The sequence below is a fragment of the Oreochromis aureus genome, linkage group 18 (assembly GCF_013358895.1).
Source record: "Oreochromis aureus strain Israel breed Guangdong linkage group 18, ZZ_aureus, whole genome shotgun sequence".
Classification (NCBI taxonomy): domain Eukaryota; kingdom Metazoa; phylum Chordata; class Actinopteri; order Cichliformes; family Cichlidae; genus Oreochromis; species Oreochromis aureus.
Window position 1 is genome coordinate 20992880 of NC_052959.1, and position 23154 is coordinate 21016033.

General features: G+C 41.1%; 1 protein-coding gene across 1 annotated transcript; it reads right to left on the reverse strand.

Moving 5' to 3' along the window:
• Positions 1-524: 524 nt before the first annotated feature.
• On the reverse strand, positions 525-5718 carry viml (vimentin like). Its single transcript, XM_031757232.2, has 9 exons — positions 5084-5718; positions 4754-4814; positions 2933-3028; positions 2499-2663; positions 1762-1887; positions 1371-1591; positions 1209-1252; positions 1047-1132; positions 525-949 (listed from the first exon to the last, which is right to left on the reverse strand). Exons 1-9 carry the CDS (start codon positions 5608-5610, stop codon positions 908-910), a joined length of 1368 nt encoding a protein of 455 aa, XP_031613092.2. The 5' UTR covers positions 5611-5718; the 3' UTR covers positions 525-907.
• Positions 5719-23154: the final 17436 nt, after the last annotated feature.

Consider the following 23154-nt stretch of genomic DNA (forward strand, 5'->3'; position numbering starts at 1 on the left):
ACAACAAATTTCACAAATATTGAAAATGTTCCTCTCAATGATTGAGTTGTTTCTTTGTGTTCTATTGAATCCAAGCTGAAGGTATTCATTAAGGTTCTTCTTTAAGCGATGATATGGAAGCATCCAAATGTGCATAATATATGCAGAATAAATTAACTAAACTAACAACCTAATAGTTAGGGTTATTTTTTATTATTTATTCCCTATGCCACACATATTTAGCATGAAAAAAATGTGTGTTTATCATGTTTGGAGTCTTACTTTGATTTTCAGAAGCATAATTTAAATTAAATCATAATAACTTAACTTACTTTGCAAAAAATATTTTTATCGGACTTACTATTCAAGTTCACTTCTTAGCCTCAAGGACACTTTGACGGTTTGCGTTGCTTAAAATCAGATAAAAGAGATTGTTTTTTACATAATGCTTTATATGTATAGCATTAGGTATAAAGTATTTTTATACTTTATAACAATAATGCACTCCAGCCTTACAAGTATTACACCTTGTGCACAGTAGCGAGTAACAGTCTTCATGGTTTATTGCTGCATACAGGCAATTGTGACATCTTTAGCATACAGTTTTTCTGGTAAGTGCATGCTATATTGATCAAAAATACTACTTTGGTTACAAAGATAGATTTTTGTAGGCCTCAGTGAGAACTGCTGTGTTGTGCTGACTTCATTATTGTGTCTAAACAACTGTGACAAAATACTTGCTGCGGCCAAGGAAGCAAAATACAGTCTGTGTCAACTAACAGGCTTACTGGATCACCACATACAAAGGCACTTCTCGAAGCTGTTTGCTTTTAGTGTGTTGTTGGCTTGTTTGCTTGCTTGTAGCCCGAGTGAAATGTGTTTCTTCTTATTGCTATTTGTTGGTGGTTTGGTAAAGACAAGGACATTATTAGTCCATGTCATCGTGGTTCTGGGTCGACTCGTTGATCACCTGAACAAGGGTGCAGAGGGAGAGAGAAAAGACGTTGAGCAGGGATATATCTGTATGTGCCTGTATGAAGTGAAAGATCTCTTTAAGCGTATTCTACCTGACCATCCCTGGTCTCAATAGTCTTGATGAGAACTTTCTTGGTTGTTGTGGTTTCGATAAGTGGTTTGGAGTCAACCATTGTTTCTAAGACAGAGAAGTATCGTTAGAAACTGGCAAAAACTGTAATTCCAACTGTAAAAATAAGCATGGAGAATCTTACCTCTCAGGTTAAAAGATGAGAAGTTTGGCAAGGGGGTGGAGATTCTGCAGACAGAGAAAATACAGCTCACTAATTAAGATCAGCATCTTGAATCTTGAATCAAATGAGTGTTCATATCTGTATTGCAGATTACTGCATTTCGGAAAATGCTTCTCCCATCACCTGCTCTCCTCTCCTTCCAGCAGCTTTCTATAGGTGGCAATCTCAATGTCCAGAGCCATCTTGACATTTAGCAGGTCCTGGTACTCGCGGAGGTGACGGGCCATCTCATCCTTCATGTTGTGAATGTCCTCCTCCAGACGGCTGATGGTGTCCTGGTACCCGCTCGTCTCCAAGGAGAAGTTCTCCTCCATCTCCCTCATCTGGCGCTCCAAGGACTCATTCTGGGATGGCAGCCAAGACAGAACAAAAGACGCTTTTGCAGTAAAAGTTCAAGTTAATTTTCTGAACTTGTGCTCAGTTTTTTCCCCCTTTGCTTCCAGTTTTACAAATGTTGAATATTTTTATATATATTCTGTATCTTCTATATTGCAGCCAAAAACTGCAAACTCACAGTTCCTTTCAGGGCATCCACTTCACAAGTAAGTGCCTGAACTTGGCGTCTGTAATCATTGGACTCCTGTTTGGCCACTCTCAGAGCTTCATTATTCCTAGCTGCAGCTTCAGTGAGGTCAGCAAACTGGTAATCACAGTGACAAACAGAGAGGAGAGACAGAGGAAGAGAAGGAAAAAATGAGAAATCAACTCTTCAATAAATGATGAGTCAGAGGCTGAAGGAGATGGGAGTACGGCAGCTTTCATGAAGTGTGTAAATTATGAAAGATGTAGCTACGACAGAGCCTTGCAGGGATTACCACTGCGGCACCAGTGCTCTGAGGCACTTTTAAGGTTACTGACTTTCCACTAGTGCTCAAACGGCAGAAAGGAGGATTGCTTATACCTTGCTAGTTCTCAGCATTCTAATGTATAATCAGTTTTTAAGATAAGAAAGACTAATCACATATTTTGGACAAATGATGTTGCATTCATACGGTGAATTTGTTAGCAAACACTTACTTTTTTACCTGTCAAACAGATACAAAGAAACATTAGTGACACTTGTTAGTCTTTTATTGGCCTTCCTGATAAATTTTGGGCCTAATATCTACTGGTTCTGGTGTTTAGTTACATAAATGGTGATGTTATTAATATAAAAACATTAAAAATTCATGAGTTGAATGTGGGATTATTTTGAAGCTGTAGTTCATGTTACTGCGCTTGGTTAAATATGCTTCTCTAAAATGCCTTTACCTTGGATTTGTACCATTCCTCTGATTCCTGGATGTTTTTGGAGGCCAGGTTCTCATACTGCAGACGGACGTCCCTCAGAGCCGCTGTCAGGTCAGGCTTAGCTATATCCATGTCCACCTGCACATGCTGCTGCTGATGGATCTGATTCTGCAGCTCCAACATTTCCTGCAGCAAATTCAGCAGAGTCAGTTTGTACTATTAGCACAAGAAGTTTTTTTAACAGTTATTTTGTATGCTTTTGTGCAATTAGCCTTAAAGACTTAAAAAAGCTTTGGAAACTAAACCCTGCTGATGTGGCGCTTGAGCAGATTAACAAATATTTCAAACTATTTGGCCCAGTTTTTCTAAAAGTACCTTTTTCCTCTCGGGCTGCACACGTGCAGTGCTTCTGCAGTAGACCGATTTAGCTTAGGCAACAAAAAAGGAAGGCTTACCTCATCATGCAGCTTCTTGAGGAAGTTGATTTCCTCTTGGAGTGACTCCACTTTCCGCTCCAGGTCCAGTCTGGCGAGGGCAGCGTTGTCCACATCCTGTACGATAACACTGACTCTTAATAAGGTGACTTGTGAAGGTGACATGAGTTATGCATAATGTGCTTGCTGACAAAGAAAAAAAAACCCTGTGCACATGCTGTAAAAAGCCCTCACACAATCCAGTGCACAAAATGACCCATTGTATGGTTGATTAAGGTCAAAAACACATGCATCCAATGAAAATCAACTGTGGGCACATGACATGTCCTTGCAGATGTTGGTAACAGATGAGTAGGTGTTTTCTCGTGTCGTTATACAATTCGGCAGACCTTTGCTCAATTATTGCACATAAGCATTGCAATCAATTTCAAGAAACTAAGTGACTTTTTCTCATCTACATTTGTTTGGCACAGTTATTTTATCTTTTGCTCTATGATTCCTGAGCTCAGATGGAGCCTGAGTTTGATTACTATACAATAAAACAAACAAATTAACCTCTATAGCTGCTGGCCTGACATTCTTTGGGTGTGGGAAAAGGCTGGACAGAATTCAGTGAAATTTTTTCTAAGTACTGGAGAATACCCAGAACCACAACAAATTATTAAAGAGATTATTAATAACCTAACCTGAAATCCCTTGCAGTTTTCTCCAGTGGAATTCCAGTTCTCCTACTGGTAACTAATTTTGCTTGTTATCATTTTATAACATTACTGAATAAAGTTCATAAAGCAGTCTTCTGTTTTATCATACTTAATCATACATACAGACTGGCTGTGGCACCATGGCTTTGTTGGGGCGTTGGCAGGCTGGCAACTGAGGTATCAGCAAATGAAGCAGCTTTGCCTCTGCACTAATGCCACAAACAAAGTGTGCTATTCAGCAGGGGTTCCCAAACAAGCCCAAGGCTGAGAGAGTGACTGTCTGCCTGACTGAGCAAGAGCTGGCTGTGGGCACTGCATTGTTGTCAGTGTGCCACTCAGGCAGACCACAGGGACTTCCTTCCTCCCATTCACACAGACAATGCCATGACTGTGTAACGTATGTATCACTTAAAGCAAGTCCTAAAAGGCATATAAGCATCATGAGTCTAACATTTAAACTACATTGGTGGGATGACAACTTTCTTTTTCACCTTTTTATGCCATGACAACCTTTGGAAACTGTCTGCATGACTCATCCCTGTGAAAACCAGTGATATGGAACAATCTCTGACAGGACCATAACAAGTGAGATTTTTCTGTGCTGATGCTCTCCCAGAACGAGACAGCCGGATCACATGGTGGCTTGTCTTCTCGCTCTGATAACCACATTGGATCCACACTGTTGTGCCCTTGTGTCCGGCTCATTCATTGTGACCAGTCAGACTTAAAAAGATCTCCTCTCGCTGCAGGCCTGATTTAACTCAACAGTCACAACTTAGCCTTTTGTACCAGTCCAGGGTCAGTCACTGCTCTACAGCTATTTTGGATCATGCCTAGAATCTGCTGTTGTGCCATCAGAAGAGTGCATTCCTGTCTCCACAGCTCATGGGCAATAATTAGAGAGAGATCACCCAGAAAAGAAAAGAGAAAGTTAATCTTCATATTAAGGATAAAGGTTTATCTGATTACTTTCACATCACTTTCCATCAGTTTGGTTGCTTAAACCTTAATTTAACCAAAAACAGCTGAGAATATGAGGCACTGTAGGTCTGCCCTTGAGATCTAAGACACTTCTCTTTATCACCCTCAAAATGTCCATCTATTGCAGTTTTTGGCTGCTGTCACCAGTGTAGAGCTGTACCTGTCTAAAGCTCTGCATGTTTGCCTCAGACTCCTCCCGCTGGGAAATTTCATCCTGCAACCTGTAAAGAAAGGCATAAAGCAGAACCTTTATTTCAGCAGCCACTGTAAATATACACTTAAAAATCATCACTTCTCCTTTAAGCACGAAAAACAACTTTTTGCGCAGTGCAGGGTAAGAATTTATGTTTACATACTCTCACTCTATACACAGTCTGTTTAGGCTCTAACTAATAAAGATTTCTGTAATGTACCAGAGCTGAATAACAGGTCTAGACAACAAAAGAAACAATACATGGAGTTGAGGACAGAAAAGTGCCACGCCTCCTACTTCTCTCTCAGCCTGTCGATGTCGTCCGCCAGGTTATCCCGGTGAACTTCCACGCGGGCCTTTTCGTTGGTGAGCTGGTCCACCTGGCGTCTCAGCTCCCTCATCTCGTCCTCGTAAAGATCTCCGACCCGGGACGTCCCTTTGCCCCGCAGCTGCTCCAGCTCCGCCAGTAGGATCTTATTTTGCTGCTCCAAGAAGCGAACCTTCTCGATGTAGTTGGCGAAGCGGTCATTGAGGGACTGCATCTGCGCCTTCTCGTTGGTGCGGTTCGTGATGAATTCGGAGTTTATGGCGTCAGACAAGGAGAAGTCTAAGTTCTCGGATGCCAGCCGGGGCATGGCTGCACTGCTCCGGAGCCTCTGGGTCTTCGACGCGTATATGGTCGGGGTGGAGGAGAGCCCGAAGGAAACCCGGGAGGAGCGCACCGGGATCGAAAACTGGCGGCTCGAGTAGTTGGACCTTACGGCGGTTTTCTCCCCGCCGAACATCTTTCGGTAAGAGGAATGTGGACCTGATCTATAGGCCATCTTGTTTGTGTCTTTAAGTACCAGAGCACTGTCGCCGATCTGGAATATATCTTGTTTCTATCAGCATCCGCGGAGTGCGCCTGGGAAGGCGTTTCCTAAACCGTTACTCATTTATAGTCTCCTCCTTATGCAACTACGTAACAGTGACTTGAGTGGCACATTGAGAGTCCAATCGCAAATCAGAGCACACATATTTGCCTGTCAGACTCACAGATATTTACACCAACTCTTCGGATACAGTAGCCTAAAGTAATTGGATTGTGCTGTTGCGTCCGAGATGTTGATCCTGAAGATTTTGCACACATTTGAGACTACTCTCAGCAAGTTTGCCCGAACTTTAACGCTCATCTTAATTTTTACTGGGACACCAAACATCACAATGAATGATTTTACACTCTCACTTACTGTAGATGAAACAGTGACATTTTTAACACCCACAAGAGGAAATGACTTTTTCATCATACAATGCTGAGAATTGTAAAGAAAACAAGTTAGGGTTTATAAGCAATGCACCCATGTCAGCATTAAGCATATTCAGTGTATGACTACATGTCTAAGTGTAATGCCGTAGTGTTTTACATATGTCTACTATTTTGGCGAAGGGTGTTTGCTTGGGTGAGAAATACAGGTCTAGTAAAGTATGTGCAAGTCAGCAGCCTCACACAACGGTTAATCAGGTTTAAAGAACAAGTCTGATGATGTCACACATTAATCCTAGGAGAGAAAAACAGAGAGCTTGGGGGATATGAGTCAAAGTCATTCAATACTGGCAGGTTTGCTGCATTCCTGAAGCTTTTGTTTGGGGTGTATTATTTGTCACCCTCTTCTCAGACTGACTTGCAACGAAAATAATGAGATATTTCCGTAAGGACTAATCTTTGTGTCCAAAAGCTCTTTCCTTCTTTCCCCTCCTCTGTCTTTTGCCCTTCTCAGTGCACAGGGCTGTCAGTGCTGCAGTGCTGCTGACTTGCTGAGATTCAGTGATTCTGAGGAGAGACGCATGGCAGCAGAGCTGAGCCAGTGACACCTAACACCTCCCAACTGTGCTGCACTGGTGCTGCTGAGCGTTATCTGCTCTTTAGTAAACATAAAATAAGTCCAAGACGGGAGAACAAATTGGTTTTAGCGACGTTTTTTCACTAGATAAGACTGAATGCACAAATATCTCTTTCAGGGAGACTTTCAGATTTTTGGCTTGCGGGTGAGGGTGACTGCGGTTATCTGAAGCTGGCGTGCAGCCCCTGAGATATGACTGTGCAGTAATAAACCCAGCTACTCGGTGAGCTTGTTTGATCTTTGTGACGCAAACTTCAAATTATAGCCTGGCTTTGTCTAAGCAGATTGACTGTTTAAAGCTGTTGGTTTTATTCTCATAGTCCTTATCTGTGCCATATTTGTTAAGGCTGTGCACAGATATTCTAGTCGACGTTTGTGCCCAAAAGTTTGTTAATCAAGTAAGAAGTAAATGGTGATTGTATAAATTGGATTTCACCTCTCTCATTTTGAATAAATTACCAGAACACACAAAATGTTTGCTTTTTGATTTTGAATGTGCAGAAAATAATGTGAGTGTGCAGATAAATGAGAAAGAATCATCTGAATCTATGTTTACATGACTCTGGGGCATAACCTGAAAGGCACTGAGAAGCTTTATGTGTGCACTGTATATATTCTCAGCAATATCAGGGGTCAATATTTTTTTTATTCGATTCAATTCGTTTTTATACCATGAAATCACATTCACCTCAAGGTGCTTTATATTATAAGGTAAAGAGCCTACAATAATACAGAGAAAATCCCACCAATCAGATGACTCCCTATGAGGAAAAAGTTGGCAACAGTGGGATGGAAAAACTCCCATTTAATAGGAAGAAGCTTCAGGTAGAGCCAGACTCAGGGAGTGTTCTTTTGAGGTGATACAGTACTATGCAGTACTATGCATAGAGAAATATAGTCTTTCTTTCTAGTCTCTTTCAGTACTCTCACTGCAGCATTTTGAATCAACTTAAGGCTTTTTGGGGAGTTTTTAAGCACAGCCTGATAATAATATATTACACTAGTCAATAGAAAAGTATAAATGCATGAAATATTTTTTCAGCATCACTCTGAGACAGGATGTTTCAAATTTTAGAGCTATTGTGCAAGTGCAAGAAAGCAGTCCCACATTTTTGTTTAATAATTATTTGTCTTTTCTTTATTTGTGCAATTATATAAACGAATCCAATAAAATCACAGTATGAGAAGTTAATTGTTTTGAAGTCAATTTTGATACTGATTTGGGGGTTTTGGAGCAGTTTTTTTAATTTCTTAATTTAGCATGCATGTTGTGTTGTTACAAGATGGCTGTCACTGAATCCTATCCTGAAAAGTGAGATTGTGTAAGTATTTCCTATTTTTAAACAAACCTTTGTGAAGTTGATAAAGTTTATGTGTGTGGTCAGATCTGTGTCTAAAGCCATTTAAATTTTTGCTTTTTTTAATGGGATTTAAAGAAGCATCAAATCTTACAAAAGGGCATTTGCCAAAGACATGCAAGGATGAATCAAATAAGGAAAACATGCAAAATTTTCCTCTAGTTAACTTTCAGCATAAAGGGCAAAATGCAGTTAAAGGTATCAAGGAAGATTTTGTACAATATGGCCTGCAGATGTTTTAGTATTAAAGTGAAACATTAAAATCTAAAGAGAACTTCAAAACTTTAATTCCAAACTTTTGAAACTGGAGAAATGATAGGCAAAAGCATAATAACTGAAGTGGTTTGTGGTACTTGAGCATGCAAACATGAGGCCGTGGTCGGAGTAAAACAGTGGACGCCCATTACCAAAAGCGGCTACGGAAATTCACATGATCAACGCTCACTTAGTAACAGGGTGGGGGCCATGAAAATTCCTGCTCCCAGGCCCATTATGATCCCGCTCTGCCAGTATTGGCCACAGAGAGAGACAGAGGAGGCCTGGATTGACACAAACAGAGCAGGGATTGTGTATTGCTGATCTGTCACCTAACTGCATCAAGAGAATGCAGACAGTAGGCCGTAATTATTGTGTGTAGCACGGCGCTTGACAGTGCAACAGTTTGGGCCAAATAGCTCCCATTCTTGGGAATTTATCGCTTGGTCTTTTTATTTTTGTTGCTGAGATTCCGCTTTTCTGCTCCAAAGCAACAGCCCTGCGGGGGAGCTAATTAAAGGAGGCGTACAAAAAGAATCAAATAAGACTCGACATCAGTCAGAGTCAGTCACTCTGTAATGGCACAGGGCAACAGATAAGTTAAATCTTATTTCTGGGTGTGGTCCCTTCAAAACTGCAGGGTAAAAGCAAAAAGGAACCCTTTGTTTTATCTCCCATGATGGTGAATCACAAACCCGTGCGCACCATTAGCCATAGCGATCATCCCCAACATTATTTACCAGAACTAAAGTGGAGACAGTGCAGCCACTGTTCATCGATTCTCACAGGACAGAAGTGATGTGTTCAGCTATAAGGTTGTGAAAATTAGTTATTGTGGTGAGAAGATTGCAAAAAGTCTCTCTTTCTTTTTTTGTCCTTTGGGCTTTTTAAATTGGTCAGTATCTCTGCGGGTCATGGCCGCTTAGATTATTGTAGTCAGAATCTGAGCACAAAGTATTTGCTGCACATGAGTTAATGCACGGAGAGCAGACAGACTTAAATCTTAATGTGAGAAAGAAAGGTTGTAAATCGACGGCAGGGCCTTCAGTGGGCTTTTGTCAAGTCAGTGTGAGAGTCAGGTTATTATCAGTGGAGGAAAGTAGAGCCTGTTTAAAACTGGATTCATGTGGTCAATGCTAATTTTTAGAGAGCAAGAAAAATCACATCAAACACCAGTCTACTACACAATGTTGTGTTCTACAGGAAAACCTCTGCATGTTATTTAGACATACACCACCTAAACAAGGACATTCCCTGATCTAAGAGATGTTCACAAACTCAATCCACAGATGTCCCACCCCAAACCACAGGCCCCAAAGCACTTGCTGTCAGGGTCAGTGACACACACAGTGGTGTCCATCCTCCGATAGGTCAGGACTGTATTGGTTTCACAGAGTGGGGTTTACACATTGCAGGTCCTTTCAAATGTGGCTGATTCATGCTGCAGATTTACATACTGCTGAGAAACTTACCATGAAGAAACTCCTTGCAGTGCACACCACTGTCTGCTCAGATGGGATGTGTGCGCTGCTACATGTGCTGCAGACAGTCCTGAGATTATAGAGCCGGAGTCATTTGACAAACTTTATTATATTGTCACATTTTCAAAAGCATCTAAGCAGCTCCACTGGAGAGATATTTCACTGCCCAGATGGTTTCATTAAAAAAAGGAAAAAGAAAATCTTGATGTCCAAAGAAAACAGATTCTTCAAGCAGCTGTAACCTCATAACCAGGTATATGAAATACCGCACAATCAGTGCTTTTGCATTTCAACTTTAGGGTTGCTGTTACTTGTAGTACATGAGTTTGAATGCAGAGTTTGTATAATACTGTCCGAAAGTCTTGAGCCACTCTTCATTTCTTTATGTTTTTCTAGGAACATGGGAAATCAGTGCAGCAGTTTATTGAAACGTGCAAACTTACATAGAAATAAAGTATATGTGTAAACCAAAAGCAGTTTGTACAGTTGTAATAAACTTGAAAGTCAATATTTGGTATGATCACCTTTATTCTTCATGTCACGTCTTTAAGTAGTCTTCAAGAATATTTCTCCAGGCTTCTTAAAGGACATTCAAACCTTTTCTTTGGATGTTGACTGCTGTTTGTTCCGTTCTCTGTCAAGATGATCCCAACCTGCTTCAATGATGTTGACATTTCCAATTTATATTCAGTACACCATCAGACCTGATACTGATTTTCATAGCAGTTCTTGTGTATTTAGGCATACCAGCCTTTTCTCCCTGTTTCCCTTCCTTCAAAATGGATTCTTGATATCCACCTTTCCACTGAGACCATTTCTGATGAGGCTTCGGCGAACAGTAGATGGATGAGCTGAGGTCAGGTTCTGTATCAGGTCTTTGTTGGAATTTTCACTTATTTCTTAAGGACATAACTTTCAGATACTGTTTATCTGGTGTAGATTTTTTTTTTGTCTCTCACTTGTCCAGTTTAGGGTCTTTTTTATGCTTGAGTGACTTGTAGATTAGTCCTAAGTCACTTGACAACCAACCAAACAAAACCAAAAATCCTCTGAAAATGGTCAGGCTCAAGAACTGGACTGCAAAAGGTCCAAAGAAAAACTTTGAAAGACCTTCACAATGCCTGGAGAACTATTCACCAAGAGCACTTTAAAAGTTTACAAGAAAGTCTGGCTCCATTAGAAGCAACATATAAAGAAATAATGGGTGGTCAAGACTTTTGCACAGTACTGAACATTAGTTTTAGCGATACTGCCTGTTTTACTGCTGTTTTTAAGCTTACTGGATCTTTTCTGTCAATGGTAACCAAAATGCACAGAGTAGGCATGTGTGCTCATTTCGCTTCCACTGGATACCTTTGAACCATGGTAACAACAGAGGAATTAAAGTGCAAGGGCTATTTTCCAAATCTCCATAGTGACTGACAAAACCCTTGGAAAGTATCCAGAATGGTCACTTTGTAAAGACCTCTCTCTCCCATTCTCTTTGTCTCTGTATTTCTTTGTCTCACTCTGTGCTTGTGTGTGTGTTTGTGCGTGTCCGTGTGTGTGTGATTGCAGGGAAGGGTCAGGGACAGGGAGCGGAAACACCCACACACACTAATAGCATTTCCCAGCATTCTCCCTTCACATTACCATAAAATCATCATGTGTAGCCTGTCAAATATTTAGCATGTAAATGTCGAAATGAATTATCCCTGTTCAAATTAACACCTGCAGTCGTCTGGTCAGACTTGTTTCAAGGATAACATCCCTCTGGTCACGCATATTACAAGCTAGCCTGTCAGTGACGATCACATCAAGTGTCACTTGCATATGCCTGACTGCATCAGGGGGCCATTGCTGACACCGAGTGACAGCTGCAGATGACTCGCACTCTCCTCTGCACCTTCACCTGCCCGAGGATGAGTGAGACTCACATAGTGTACACGGACTAAAACACAGACTTTAAACAACAACCAGTAGATAACAATTTTGTGTCCAAAATCAGGCTATTGAAGTAAATCTTTTAATAGTTTAGAGGATAAATGGAGTAATGTAAGCCTACGGCTCGTTCAAAATTCACATGCTTCACTTAGTTGTAACCAAAGTCAAATATCACCAGAGTACAGAGATGCTTCTAGGCACTCAACACAAATAGGATTATTTTCACTATTTTATAACTCAACCCTGAAAGTATTTTGAGGAGACAGGGATGAGTGTATATTTTTTGAGCTGCCTTTTTTAACTCCTGCTTATAACTGGGCTACATTAGTCAATTTTCTATTTGAGAGAATAACATCCCACCGGCGTTTCTCACCTAAATCTTTCTAAAAATCAAGCTGACAAACTCACAGACTGACTCGCTGATGTGACGATTGATTGATTGACCGGCTGATTGATTAGGCGATGGATAGAGTGGTAGCCAGGCTAATAAAACCGCCAAAAATAATCTTCTGTTTCCAATGCAGAATCCACTGTGGATGTGTGAACATGTAAACACAGGCTTAAAACACAGATACACCTTTAATAGAGATAGCAATGTAAGTTAAATACTGACTGTACATACAACATTGCAACTCACACCCAAAGTGTGGGTGTTAAAAGAAGGCACATAAAAAAGTTCAAACTCAGAAATGAAAATGTTCACTTTTCTATCATTGGTGATCCTGATGACCACTTTAACACATCCTGATATGCTGATAAAATAAGAAAGCATTCAATTATTACAGAACCAAAGCAACAGTATAAGTTTTTTGTTCACCCAATCAGTTTCACTCCTTTGTACTCTATTTTTGGCCTCAACCAAACCCTAAAGTAAAAAAGCCAGTACTACAGTAGTCCAATTCACTGTCTCATAAAGTAGCATATATCCTGCTGATTAAATGAGCCTGGGTAAGAAATCTATAACTTTTAGAATTTTTGTAAGTAAATCAGTTCTTTAACATAAAAAGATGAAACAGCTATTAGAAATAAATGTTCTGGACAAACCCAAACAAGCAGTGAAAGAATACAAGCAATGAAATCTGCTTTCTATTGCAGACTGAGTTATTTTTTCATTTCCTGATGTTCAAGAGATTTGAGGGAGAAGGAAAATAGGTCTTATTTGTTTACATTCTGCTATCAAACACTACCTGATATTCAGCACCAAAAATTATTGTAAATTTAGACTTTTTTTTCTTCTTTTTTTTCTGTATTCAAATGCAAATAAGAGGCACAACTCTCATGGTTCATAATTATTTACAGATAAAACAACAAACTTTTCAAGTTGCATCACATTAAACAACAAACACAGTCAATACTAGCAGCTGTTTCTGTTAAATATCATAGTATGGGGCAGTATTGGCCACATCTCAAATGCAGATTGTCCATTGAGTCTTGTGCTTGTAGTACATGGCTTACGCCACCAGATGTCCTACTTGGCTGTGTCACAACCGCGGACTCGCCCTCGGGATGAACTTTTCTGTCTGGGATTCTGAACTCCACTGACGCAAACGAAGACTGACTGCCATTTTTATTTGCCCAGGTTTTTGATGTGTCAATAGTAGGTGACACCCTGACACCCCTGCCTCGAGCACTGCTTTTAATACTTGAATCGTCCAAAAATGGGTCCGAGTCGCTACCATGTGGCAGGTTGTAGTAGATGCACTTTGGAGTTGGAGGCTTCGCCATCTCCTCGAGTTCTGATGAGGATATGGCTGCAAGGGGACTGTGCTGAGTTTTAAAATGGGGTGGGGAATCGTCGCTAGTGTTCTCCTGACCTGTGTCTAAGGATGTGCTGTCCAAATTGCCGTACATTCCCAGCGAGACTGGAGGAGATTTTCTTATGAGATGGTTCTCCTTTAGGAGCCATCTGCCTTGATCAATCAAAACCCCATCCGCTGAGTTTTGTGAGACAAAAGAAATGCACTGTGCAGCCTGTGTGGTGGCTTCACGATCTGCTTTTAATGAGCTTGCTGCACTGAAGTAAGAAAGATCCTCCCTTGAGGCTTTAGTACCCGAGTCACTGGAACTAGGAAAGGTTCCTGAATTACTTGCAACAGACAACTTTGAGCTAGCCAGATTTGTCCTCTCAGCTTGGACAGCTGAATGTGTATAGACTGGAGAAGGTTTCTCTGAAGCCTCTCCTCCACTCTCTGACATAATATCTACAGACTCCTGAGTTTTATAGCCGCCACTCTCTGATGTTTCTGGTCTGTAATCAGATAAATCAGAGGTGTTCGGGCTTGGCAGGCATTTTAAGCCATATGAACTGTCTTTTCTGCTTTTCAGAAGAACACTTTGCTTGGTTTTTACAACCTGAGCATTATCAGGCTCTATCCTAATGTTCCCGTCCTTGTCATATATGAATACAAGCGAAGAAGACCGGAGGGCATAGTTCACAAAGTCGAGTAATTCCTGGGATATTTCCCCTGGATGGGATAAACTGCCACTTCTTTCTTTAAGCATCTCTCCTCCTTCATCTGTTTCAGTAACCGTGTCTGTTCCGTTACCTTTGTCATCAGCACACTGACCTTCAGAGGAGTATTTGCTTGGGGATTCAGTGCCTTGTTTTTTTTCCTGGTCTAATTTCTCTTGTGACTCCTTCTCTTCATCATCCTCCATCTCCTCTTCATCTCCAGTTTGATCTGCTGTCAGATTTTCATCCCTCTCTAACTCTTCTCCACATTCTCTCTCTTCTGCTGATTCTTCCTCCTGACTACTTTCTGTTTGCTTCGGCTCTCTCCTCCTGTCTTCAGCCTCATCATACTTTTCATCTTCTGTGTCCGTGTCCCTTCCTTCGTCTACCTCTTCCTCGTCTGTTGTTGTCCTCTCTCTCTCTTCCTCTGTATTTTTAACCACAGAATCTCCACTACCTTCCTCCTCATGTTCTTCATCTTGTCCTCTCTCTTCTTCTACCTCCTCCTCCTCCTCTTCATTGTTTCCCTCACTAACCTCTTCTATTTGCTGTATTTCCTTTTCATCCTCAACTTCTAATTCATTTCTATCTTCAGTAAATTCTTCCATTTCTTTATCATCATCTGCATTTTCACTAACCCTTTCCTCTGGATCTGTTGCAGTAACTGCATTTGTTTCTGCTTCCACCTCCTCTTCCTCATCTGCCTCAATACCATACCCAATTTTCGTTTCCTCATCGTCAGATACCTCAGTACCTTCCAGTAGTTCCTTCTCTCCATCCCCTGTAACAAGATGTAACTCTTCATTTTCTTCCTCCTCCTGTTCTAATTCTACAGTTACATTTTCTACTTCACCCCCTTTATTTGTCTCTTCCACATTGTCACCTTCATCTTCTTTCTCCTCCTTATGCCTCTCATCATTTTCCCCTCCATCACTGCTTTTTTCCTCACCCTCCTCGTAAACCGTCTCATTTATCTTCTCTTCCTCCTCTGTCTCCCCAGCACCCTCTCTCTCATCTGTTTCTTCAGCACTATACTGAGTTGGGTCCTCATTCATAAAAGCTTCATCTATCTCATCAGCCTCTTCTTTCTCTCCTTCTCCTAATTCATCCCCCAGCTCTCTTTCATCCAGTGTCATCTCTGCCTCCTCTTCATCTGCCCCTGCTCCTTTCTTTTCAAGAGATTGCTCATCACTCACTTCCTCTGATTCTGATTGCTCTGGCTCTTCTTCTCCATCTTCCCCTCTTCCCCTATTTTCTTTTTCAGTCCCTTCACTATCAGCCTCTATGTCTTTTCTATCTCTATATTGCTGGTTCACCTCATCTACTTCCTCTGTTGTTTCCTCTTCGTCTGTCCCTTGCTCGTCTTCATCCACCCCTGCCTCTTCCTTATCAATGGACTCCTCTCCACTCTCTTTGTCTGATTCTGATTGCTCTGGCTCTTCTGCTCTGTCTTCCTCCCTTTCTCCATCTTCCTTTTCAGTCCCTTCACTATCAGCCTCTGTGTCTTTTCTATCTCTATATTGCTGGTTCACCTCATCTACTTCCTCCGTTGTTTCCTCTTCGTCTGTCCCTTGCTCGTCTTCATCCACCCCTGCCTCTTCCTTATCAACAGACTCCTCTCCACTCTCTTTGTCTGATTCTGATTGCTCTGGCTCTTCTGCTCTGTCTTCCTCCCTTTCTCCATCTTCCTTTTCAGTCCCTTCACTTTCATCTTCTGTATCTCCACCCCCCTTAATCTTCACCTCCCTTTTTTCCTCCAGTTGTTCTTGTTCTCTACTTTCTTCTTCTTTCTCCACCTCCTCTCCATCTGACCCTTTCTCATCTTCATCCACCCCTGCTTCTTCCTTATCAACAGACCCCTCACCACTCTCTTCGTCTGATTCTGATTGCTCTGGCTCTCCTGCTCTGTCTTCCTCCCTTTCTCCATCTTCCTTTTCAGTTCCTTCACTTTCATCTTCTGTATCTCCATCCCCCTTAATCTTCACCTCCCTTTTCTCCTCTAGTTGTTCCTCTTTTTTACTTTCTTCTTCTTTTGTCTCCTCCTCTTCATATGCTCCTCCCTCTTCTTTATCAATAGATTCTTCACTACTTACTTCCCCTGATTTTGCTTCTTGCTCCTCTTCTTCCTCTTCCTCTCTTTCCCTATATTCCTTTTCAGTCCTGTAACAATCAGCTTCTGTCTCTTTTGTATCTTCATCTTCCCTGATCTTTACCTCTTTTTCCTCCTCTAATTGTCCCTCTTTGCCACTTTCTTCCTCTTTTGTCTCATTTTCTTTATCTTTTAATAACTCTTCTTTTTCTGTCTGTGATTCTTGGGTTTCACTAGGCTGCTCTGACTTGCTTATTATTTGTCCCTGTTGGGTATAAACTGCATCAGTAGTGTCTTCAGTTACACATCGACTATCAGACTCAAGTGATTGTTTTGTTTCATCGTTACAGTCCTGGACAAATTGCTCTAAATCTTCCTCTGAGTCTGACTGGTTTCGATCAGTCTCTAAACACTGGCTCTCTTCCACAGGGTAAAAAGTTCTGATTGTCGAAGCGATCTGTTCCCTGAGGTCTTGCGGCATGCTCAGCTCCTCCATCAGCTCATCAATTCCTGAATGCTGTTCCTCAAATGCATCGCCGCCTTCAGAGAAGACATCTAGCGCAAACTCAGTTTCTGACACTTTGGGAGAAAGGGGCTCACTTTCAAGCCTTTCCCTCAGAATCTGGAAATCCTTCCAGCTCTGTCTTAAACGAGAAGATGCTCTGCTTTGCAAATCAGTCAGACTTGTTCTCTGCTCTTCCTCGTCCTCGATGGCCGAAATCTTCTGTAGGGACTCCATCATTAGCATCGCCTCTGACGTGGTTCTTGATATTTTATCCTCTCGTGGTGTGGAGTCTATGAGGTGATCTCTCAGAGTCATCACTGACAAGAATGACAGAAAGGCTTTACACGACGAGCCAAACACTGAGGCTACTTGTGTCGGGAAATCGGGAAGGCTGTTAGATTTTTCAAGGTTGGATGCCACGTTGGTGTCAGAGGCTCTTCTGATGCACTGAATGGATGAACAGAGTTGTTGCAGGGCAGGCTTTATCTTTGCTTTGGGACTCAAAAAGTTAGATGATGAAGATGTTTCATCGCCAGCTGGACAGATGGCCTCTGCAGATTTGTGTGGCCTCAGTCTGTTCTCCTGATGTTCAAGGTCAGCTCTGACATTTGGCATAGAAACACTTAAACCTTGTACTGTCGTTAGTTCTTGGTGGCTAAGAGGAACCGATAGACAAGATGCTGATCCCTTTATAACATCATTGGGCGATGGGTTATTTTCATCTAAATTAGTCTGGCATTCATTCTTTTCATCTGATTCAGAATCTCCGCCTATCTGAAATATAACCTTTGTTCGAGGTTGTGTTTCCTCTGTGATCACCTCCTCTGGATATGGCACTTGGTCTGGGGTGACTTTCTCCAACCAGTTCTCAACATATTGGTGGATCTCGGAGGGCGAAGGATCGAGAGAAGGCATCGAAACAAGTGGTTTTGTTGGTGATATTCCGCTTTCAGGCATGGATTTTGGCTTGCTAGTTGTCTTTTTAGTAAGAGATTTGTTGGGTTGTAAAATGTCTGACATGTTCTTTTTCATTTGAGGCCTTCCAGTTGGAGTATTTACATTGTGGCCAATATCGCTAGCAGCTGCTTTGCCTGTGTTTTGTCTCTGTGGCGCTCTTTTCAAATTTTCAGTTCTAACTAATGAGGCTGAGCTCTTTGTTGGTGTTTTTTCACCTTTATTGGATTTCTTAGATTGGAGACTTTCTGCTTTCTTTTCTGCTCCTTTACTCTTTTGACCACTTTTAGGACTTTCAGAAGAATTCACACTCCTTTTTCCCACACTGGCCTTACTGCTTATCTTGTCAGCAGATGAATGCTTGCTATCTTTTGAGGGGCTGATTAGGCTTTCCTTCGGTTTTCTATCCGTGTAACTTGTTGAAGTTGAACTCTTCTGGCTCCTAGCAGACCTAGTCATCTTTTTCTTCGTCGTGCTTTTTGGAGTGTTGTCTAGTTTTACTCTCTCTAGAATTTGAAGGTTTCTCTGGGTTTCGTTTTCACTCGGTGAAGACAGATTGTTTGTATTCTCATGTGTCAGAGATACTGGCTCTGATGACAGTGATAGCATCTCCTCTTTCTGCCTTTGCAGTGAGTCAGCAGTGGGTGGCTGCCAGCTACAATCTATATCACAATCATTACTCGATGAATGAGGCCCTGAGTCAGTCGACTGTTTACTTTGTAGTGCCGGAGGGGAGCCATGTAAAGGAACGCCATCCACACTATATTCCTGATTCGCGAAATAGTTGTCATAGCAGCCTTGGGTCTCATAAATATGCATCACAGTCTCTCTAAACTCCATCCCATTATTCTGTATCTGAAGGACCTCAGCAACTCCTGATGACCTGATGGAGGAGGGGGTGCATTTGTTGCTCATTCCTGCGGATGCTGTTTTGCGGGGTTTTGGGATGGGTCTATTGCTGCTGCTGCTGCTGCGTTTCACGAGGCAGTATCCCTCCGTTGTTTCGCCATCGGCTGTCCTTTCGACATAGGAATAATGTCCCAGCATGCTCTCTTGCACGCCTGACTCTGTGACCCTCTTCACACTCTCAATAGACGCCTTTTTATTAACATGTCGAGGACCAGGTGTGGGAGTACGTTTGACACTTTTTTTCGCTTTTCCTGTGGCTGTTGAAGTGTATCCTTCATATGTTCGCTCATCATTAAAGCCGACGCCTTTTCCAGCTGCGGAGGGGAAGTTCTCCTCTTTCGTTTCTTCCTCGCTGATACTAGAGGAGTCTTTGGCAATGGCATTGTTCGAGTCAGGGGAGCGGTTGCCTGACTCAGAAATTGAGGCACAAGCTGCCCTCTTGCTAAGGCTGGTGCGGCTGAGTGTGGTTGTCCAGTGGACCATCTCCTCCTCCTTAATGGTCAGACGAACTTTCATCTCCACCGTCATGCTGCCATCTTGATTCACGCGGAAAGACTTTTCAATGTCATCATCGTGAGGTACGATGCAGGTTTGATGCACGTTATCTTCCCTGCCAGTTCCGGACATCTCCATAGATGTGTGATGCTGATTGGCTTCTGCTTCAAACAGTCCATTGTGGGGATGCAGGTGGCCATTTTGAGACTTGTTTATCTGGTTCACAATATATCGCTCTGATGACACGGAGAAGTTCCTTGATCCTCGTCCGCTCGAGAAAGACTTTTTCTTCTCTGCTTTCAGAGGTGTTTGGAGAAGAGATGTGGGACAAAAAAGAAAGAAAAAATATCTTGGGTCACGTAAAGATTTTGCAGTAGTACTTCAAAGAATAGAATAGCAGAAATTATAATAATAATTTGCTTTCTTCACTCTCATATCTTTTTTTTGAAAAGGAATCCGGACAAAAAAAGAAATATACCATTTTTATTTTATACCATTGTTTTGGTATGGAAGTAAACAAGATACAACGTGAGATTACTCTGTGCTTTTTTAAGAGATTTGACACTTCAAGGAAAAGATGTTATAGATTCAAACTTACGTACAGACGAGAGAGGTATGAGAGTAACTGAATAGAATAACAAAACATAACATATTTTCGTTTCCCCGTGGCGTAAACTAACACTTACGTGCTCTAGGTTGCAACATTGATGGTTCAGCAGTTTCCACGAACATGGCCTGTGCCATCTGGCCTGTTCTGTGAAAACTATAGTTTGCTAATCTGAAAGGCTCGTTGCCCGCTGCCACAACAACTCCAGAGCACAAGATAAGAGCAGCAAGACCATCAACCTAAAAGAGAAGAAAAGAGATTGACATTCATCTTGGGAAACCGCAGATTTTCTTCATCTCAAGCATTATGAATGCATCACTTACTCTATTTGTGGCTACTCTAAATTATGCACTTCTGACCTTTTTCTTTGAAACTGACGATTTCAGTCTGTAATTTATATCCCTTAAAAACTGCTGAAAATTAGATCTTTTAATTTTTGCGTCATTCCATCTCAAATCAACACAGGTCTTCTGTTTGATCGTCTCAGATTTGCATATTTTACACACATTTTATGGTACAAAGGTTAAACATATATAACGAGTCCTGTAAAATTTTAGCTTTAAATATAAATTTTTTTTAAAGCAGACCATCAACCTACTTTCATGCCATCGGTGGCCATGTTTGAACACAAATATCTCAAAAATCATTAAAGATAAAAGCCTAAAATTTTCACTCTTTTTTTCTTACCATCAAAATCAATCAGGATTTGTAACAGATACATCAAAATAATCTCTAATGACACACAGTGATGTGTATATTTTTCATTTTCAAGACCTGAGTAACTCAATTTAAATATTTCTTGGCAAATAATCCTTTAATTAAAAAAACAAAACAAAAAACATTTAAACTAAAAGACTTTATCCTCATCATCTCAAAGGTACTGAGAGAATTAATTTGGTACGTTAAATGTCAATGGAATAATCGGATGTTTGAGTATCTACGATTGCGTGACAACTGAGAAGACTCCACTGATCACCTGATCACCTGACCTTGTGTCATGGTTTAAAGGTCTGGCAGAAGCCCAAGTTGCTTCGTCCAACACAAACACAAGAGTAAAAAGTCAACCTTAAACATGTAATTAGACTGAAAAAATGTGGATAACCACTTTGTAGATTTGTTTATATCTGTCTGTCTGTAGCTTTTTTTTTTCCATCCTTGTTTTGTGCCATGCAGACACACCTTTGCTTAACATAGACTGAGGTGTCTTTGGAAAGAAAGTAATACACTTACTGCTATACTTAGAAAGTATAGTAAGTGGAAAACACAGGTCTCACACAGCAGGGAGCCAATTTAAAATTCACAAAAACATTGCTCCTTTTAAACCCACATAGACAATGAAAAATGCATTTCCAAGTTCTAAGCCTATGTGCTTGTGTTATTTTTGGCTGTTATAGTTAAATATTCTAACCATCAAATTCTATCTCCTTTCTCTTCTCATAAAACTTTCTTTTATAAATCACCTAAAATCCTGAGGCAATTGCACAAATTTATTTTCACTGATTGCAGAGTAAGATTAAAACGAAATGTAACTGCACTACATTTACTTAAAAGAAAAACACCCTACATTTGTCGGTATCTAGCTGAGAACAATACTAGTAGGTGCATAGCTGGATCTGTTTCTATCCAAACACACACCTTTAGACAGATTTTTTCCTCGCTGAGCTCCTGATCTAACAATGTGGGTGAGGAAGGTGTGGGTGGAGGGAGACACCTCTGTGGCTCCAGTAGAATGAACTGTGCTCTGTAAAACTCATGAGTGATCCAGTATTTCAGAGATTTAAATCCCTCCATCCCTTTTGTTCAGAAATATATGAGCAAAAACATCTGGTTTGTAAAGGATAAAGACTGAAAACGTGGACAAACAGCAACATGTAACACTGATGGCATAAAGATTTATTTTGGAAATTTTACCCATTTCACAGGACTAGTGATGACTCCTATTTTCAGTTTACCAAGAACTTACTCTTCTGCCATCTGTAGAGTAGAGTTTCAGCACTGGGAACTGCAGGATCTGCGATAGGTAATCCAGCAATGCATCAAATGTTGGAGCTGTTCTTCTCTGCAAAACAATTGTGCGTTTAACACTTGGATCCCTGTTCTTGATGACCATAAGCCTCTTTGGTGTCCGTACTGCCACCCTTTCAGTGACCTTTGCTGGCCTAATGGCTTCATTCTTGCTGCCAAACTGACCAAATCGGAGTCCTTGACGCCGCCGCCGTCGCCCTGCACTGAGCGGTCTGGTAGTATTCCAAGGTACCTGCCGCCGGTTCACTTCATCCAGGTTTAGTGGCTTCACCCGTTTCTGGTCAGAACACACATAAGCACCCCCATCATGTAAGTCATCTAATGCCTTAACAAGGTGAGTCCCCCGGGGTGTGGTGATAGTCCTCACTCCAAATGCCAGAGGCACTTTCTTGGAAAGAACATCCAGTAGAGCGTCAAAGGTCTTAAAGGTGCGGGCATTGATGACCATTCGATGCCCACCGAACTGATAGTCACCGCTTTTATAGAAACATACTCTTTTAGAAGCTGAAGGGTCAGAGGAGAGCTGCAGGGGTCGGGAGGGTAAGGTCTGCCCACTCCCAGAGGACAGTCCCTGGATAGGGGGCTCCTGGATAGGTGTACTGCTCATACTGTCTGGAGGGAACTGAAAAGAGAACAGAGAGGCCATTTCAGTGTAGTGACAGTCGCTTTTATCCATTTTTTCTCTCTAATTTGATGAAACCAAGATATATAAAAGTTGCTTATAATATAGACAATAAGAGAAATAATACAATAATAATAGGGAAATTGCACTTTCGGCTTAGTGCAAAGGAGATTAGCTGTTTTTGTGAAAAATAATGAAAAAATAAAATAAATGAATATCAGACTACCACAAACCATTTTCCTTAGCATTATCTCAGTGTGTAGGTTTTAGGATGCATTTACATTATCATGAGTGAAATGTACATAAATATGGCTGCAGAATATAATCATTTTTCCTGAGCAAATACCGTAATCCACTACAGAGAAAGCTTTTTACCTTTAATGTAAGGTGAACAAGGTAATAGAAACACTTCTGGTTATACTGCAACACAGTTCAGTATCATAAACTACATCCTAAACTTTCATAAATGTTACAGGACAGTTAGCCTGAATTGCATTTAGCTAAGTGTACCCAATAAACTGGCAACTTTATTTAGATTATATTAATATGATAATACAATATAAAAAATTGCATATTATAAGTCAACATAAACATCATCTACAGTTAAAAAAAAAAAAAAAAGACACATTGAAAGAGCACCATTTGTACTTCAGAGCCTTTGTTGTTCTCATCAATAGAAGATAAATATATTAGTGTACAGTAAAGATAGCATGGAAACGATGATGAATTCATAACTTATAAACTAGTAACCAAACACCAGTATTGTGATCAGCAAGTCAAAGTGAACGTAAACACAGGCCCTTCACACCCCGA

Coding starts and splice junctions, on each gene's coding strand:
- viml (XM_031757232.2), bottom strand. CDS start 5,610: ATGGCCTATAGATCAGGTCCACATTCCTCTTACCGAAAGATGTTCGGC. Junction 1,888..2,498: donor AGGAATGGTACAAATCCAAG/GTAAAGGCATTT, acceptor TGTGATTACCAG/TTTGCTGACCTCACTGAAGC. Junction 1,133..1,208: donor CTCATCTTTTAACCTGAGAG/GTAAGATTCTCC, acceptor TCTCTGTCTTAG/AAACAATGGTTGACTCCAAA.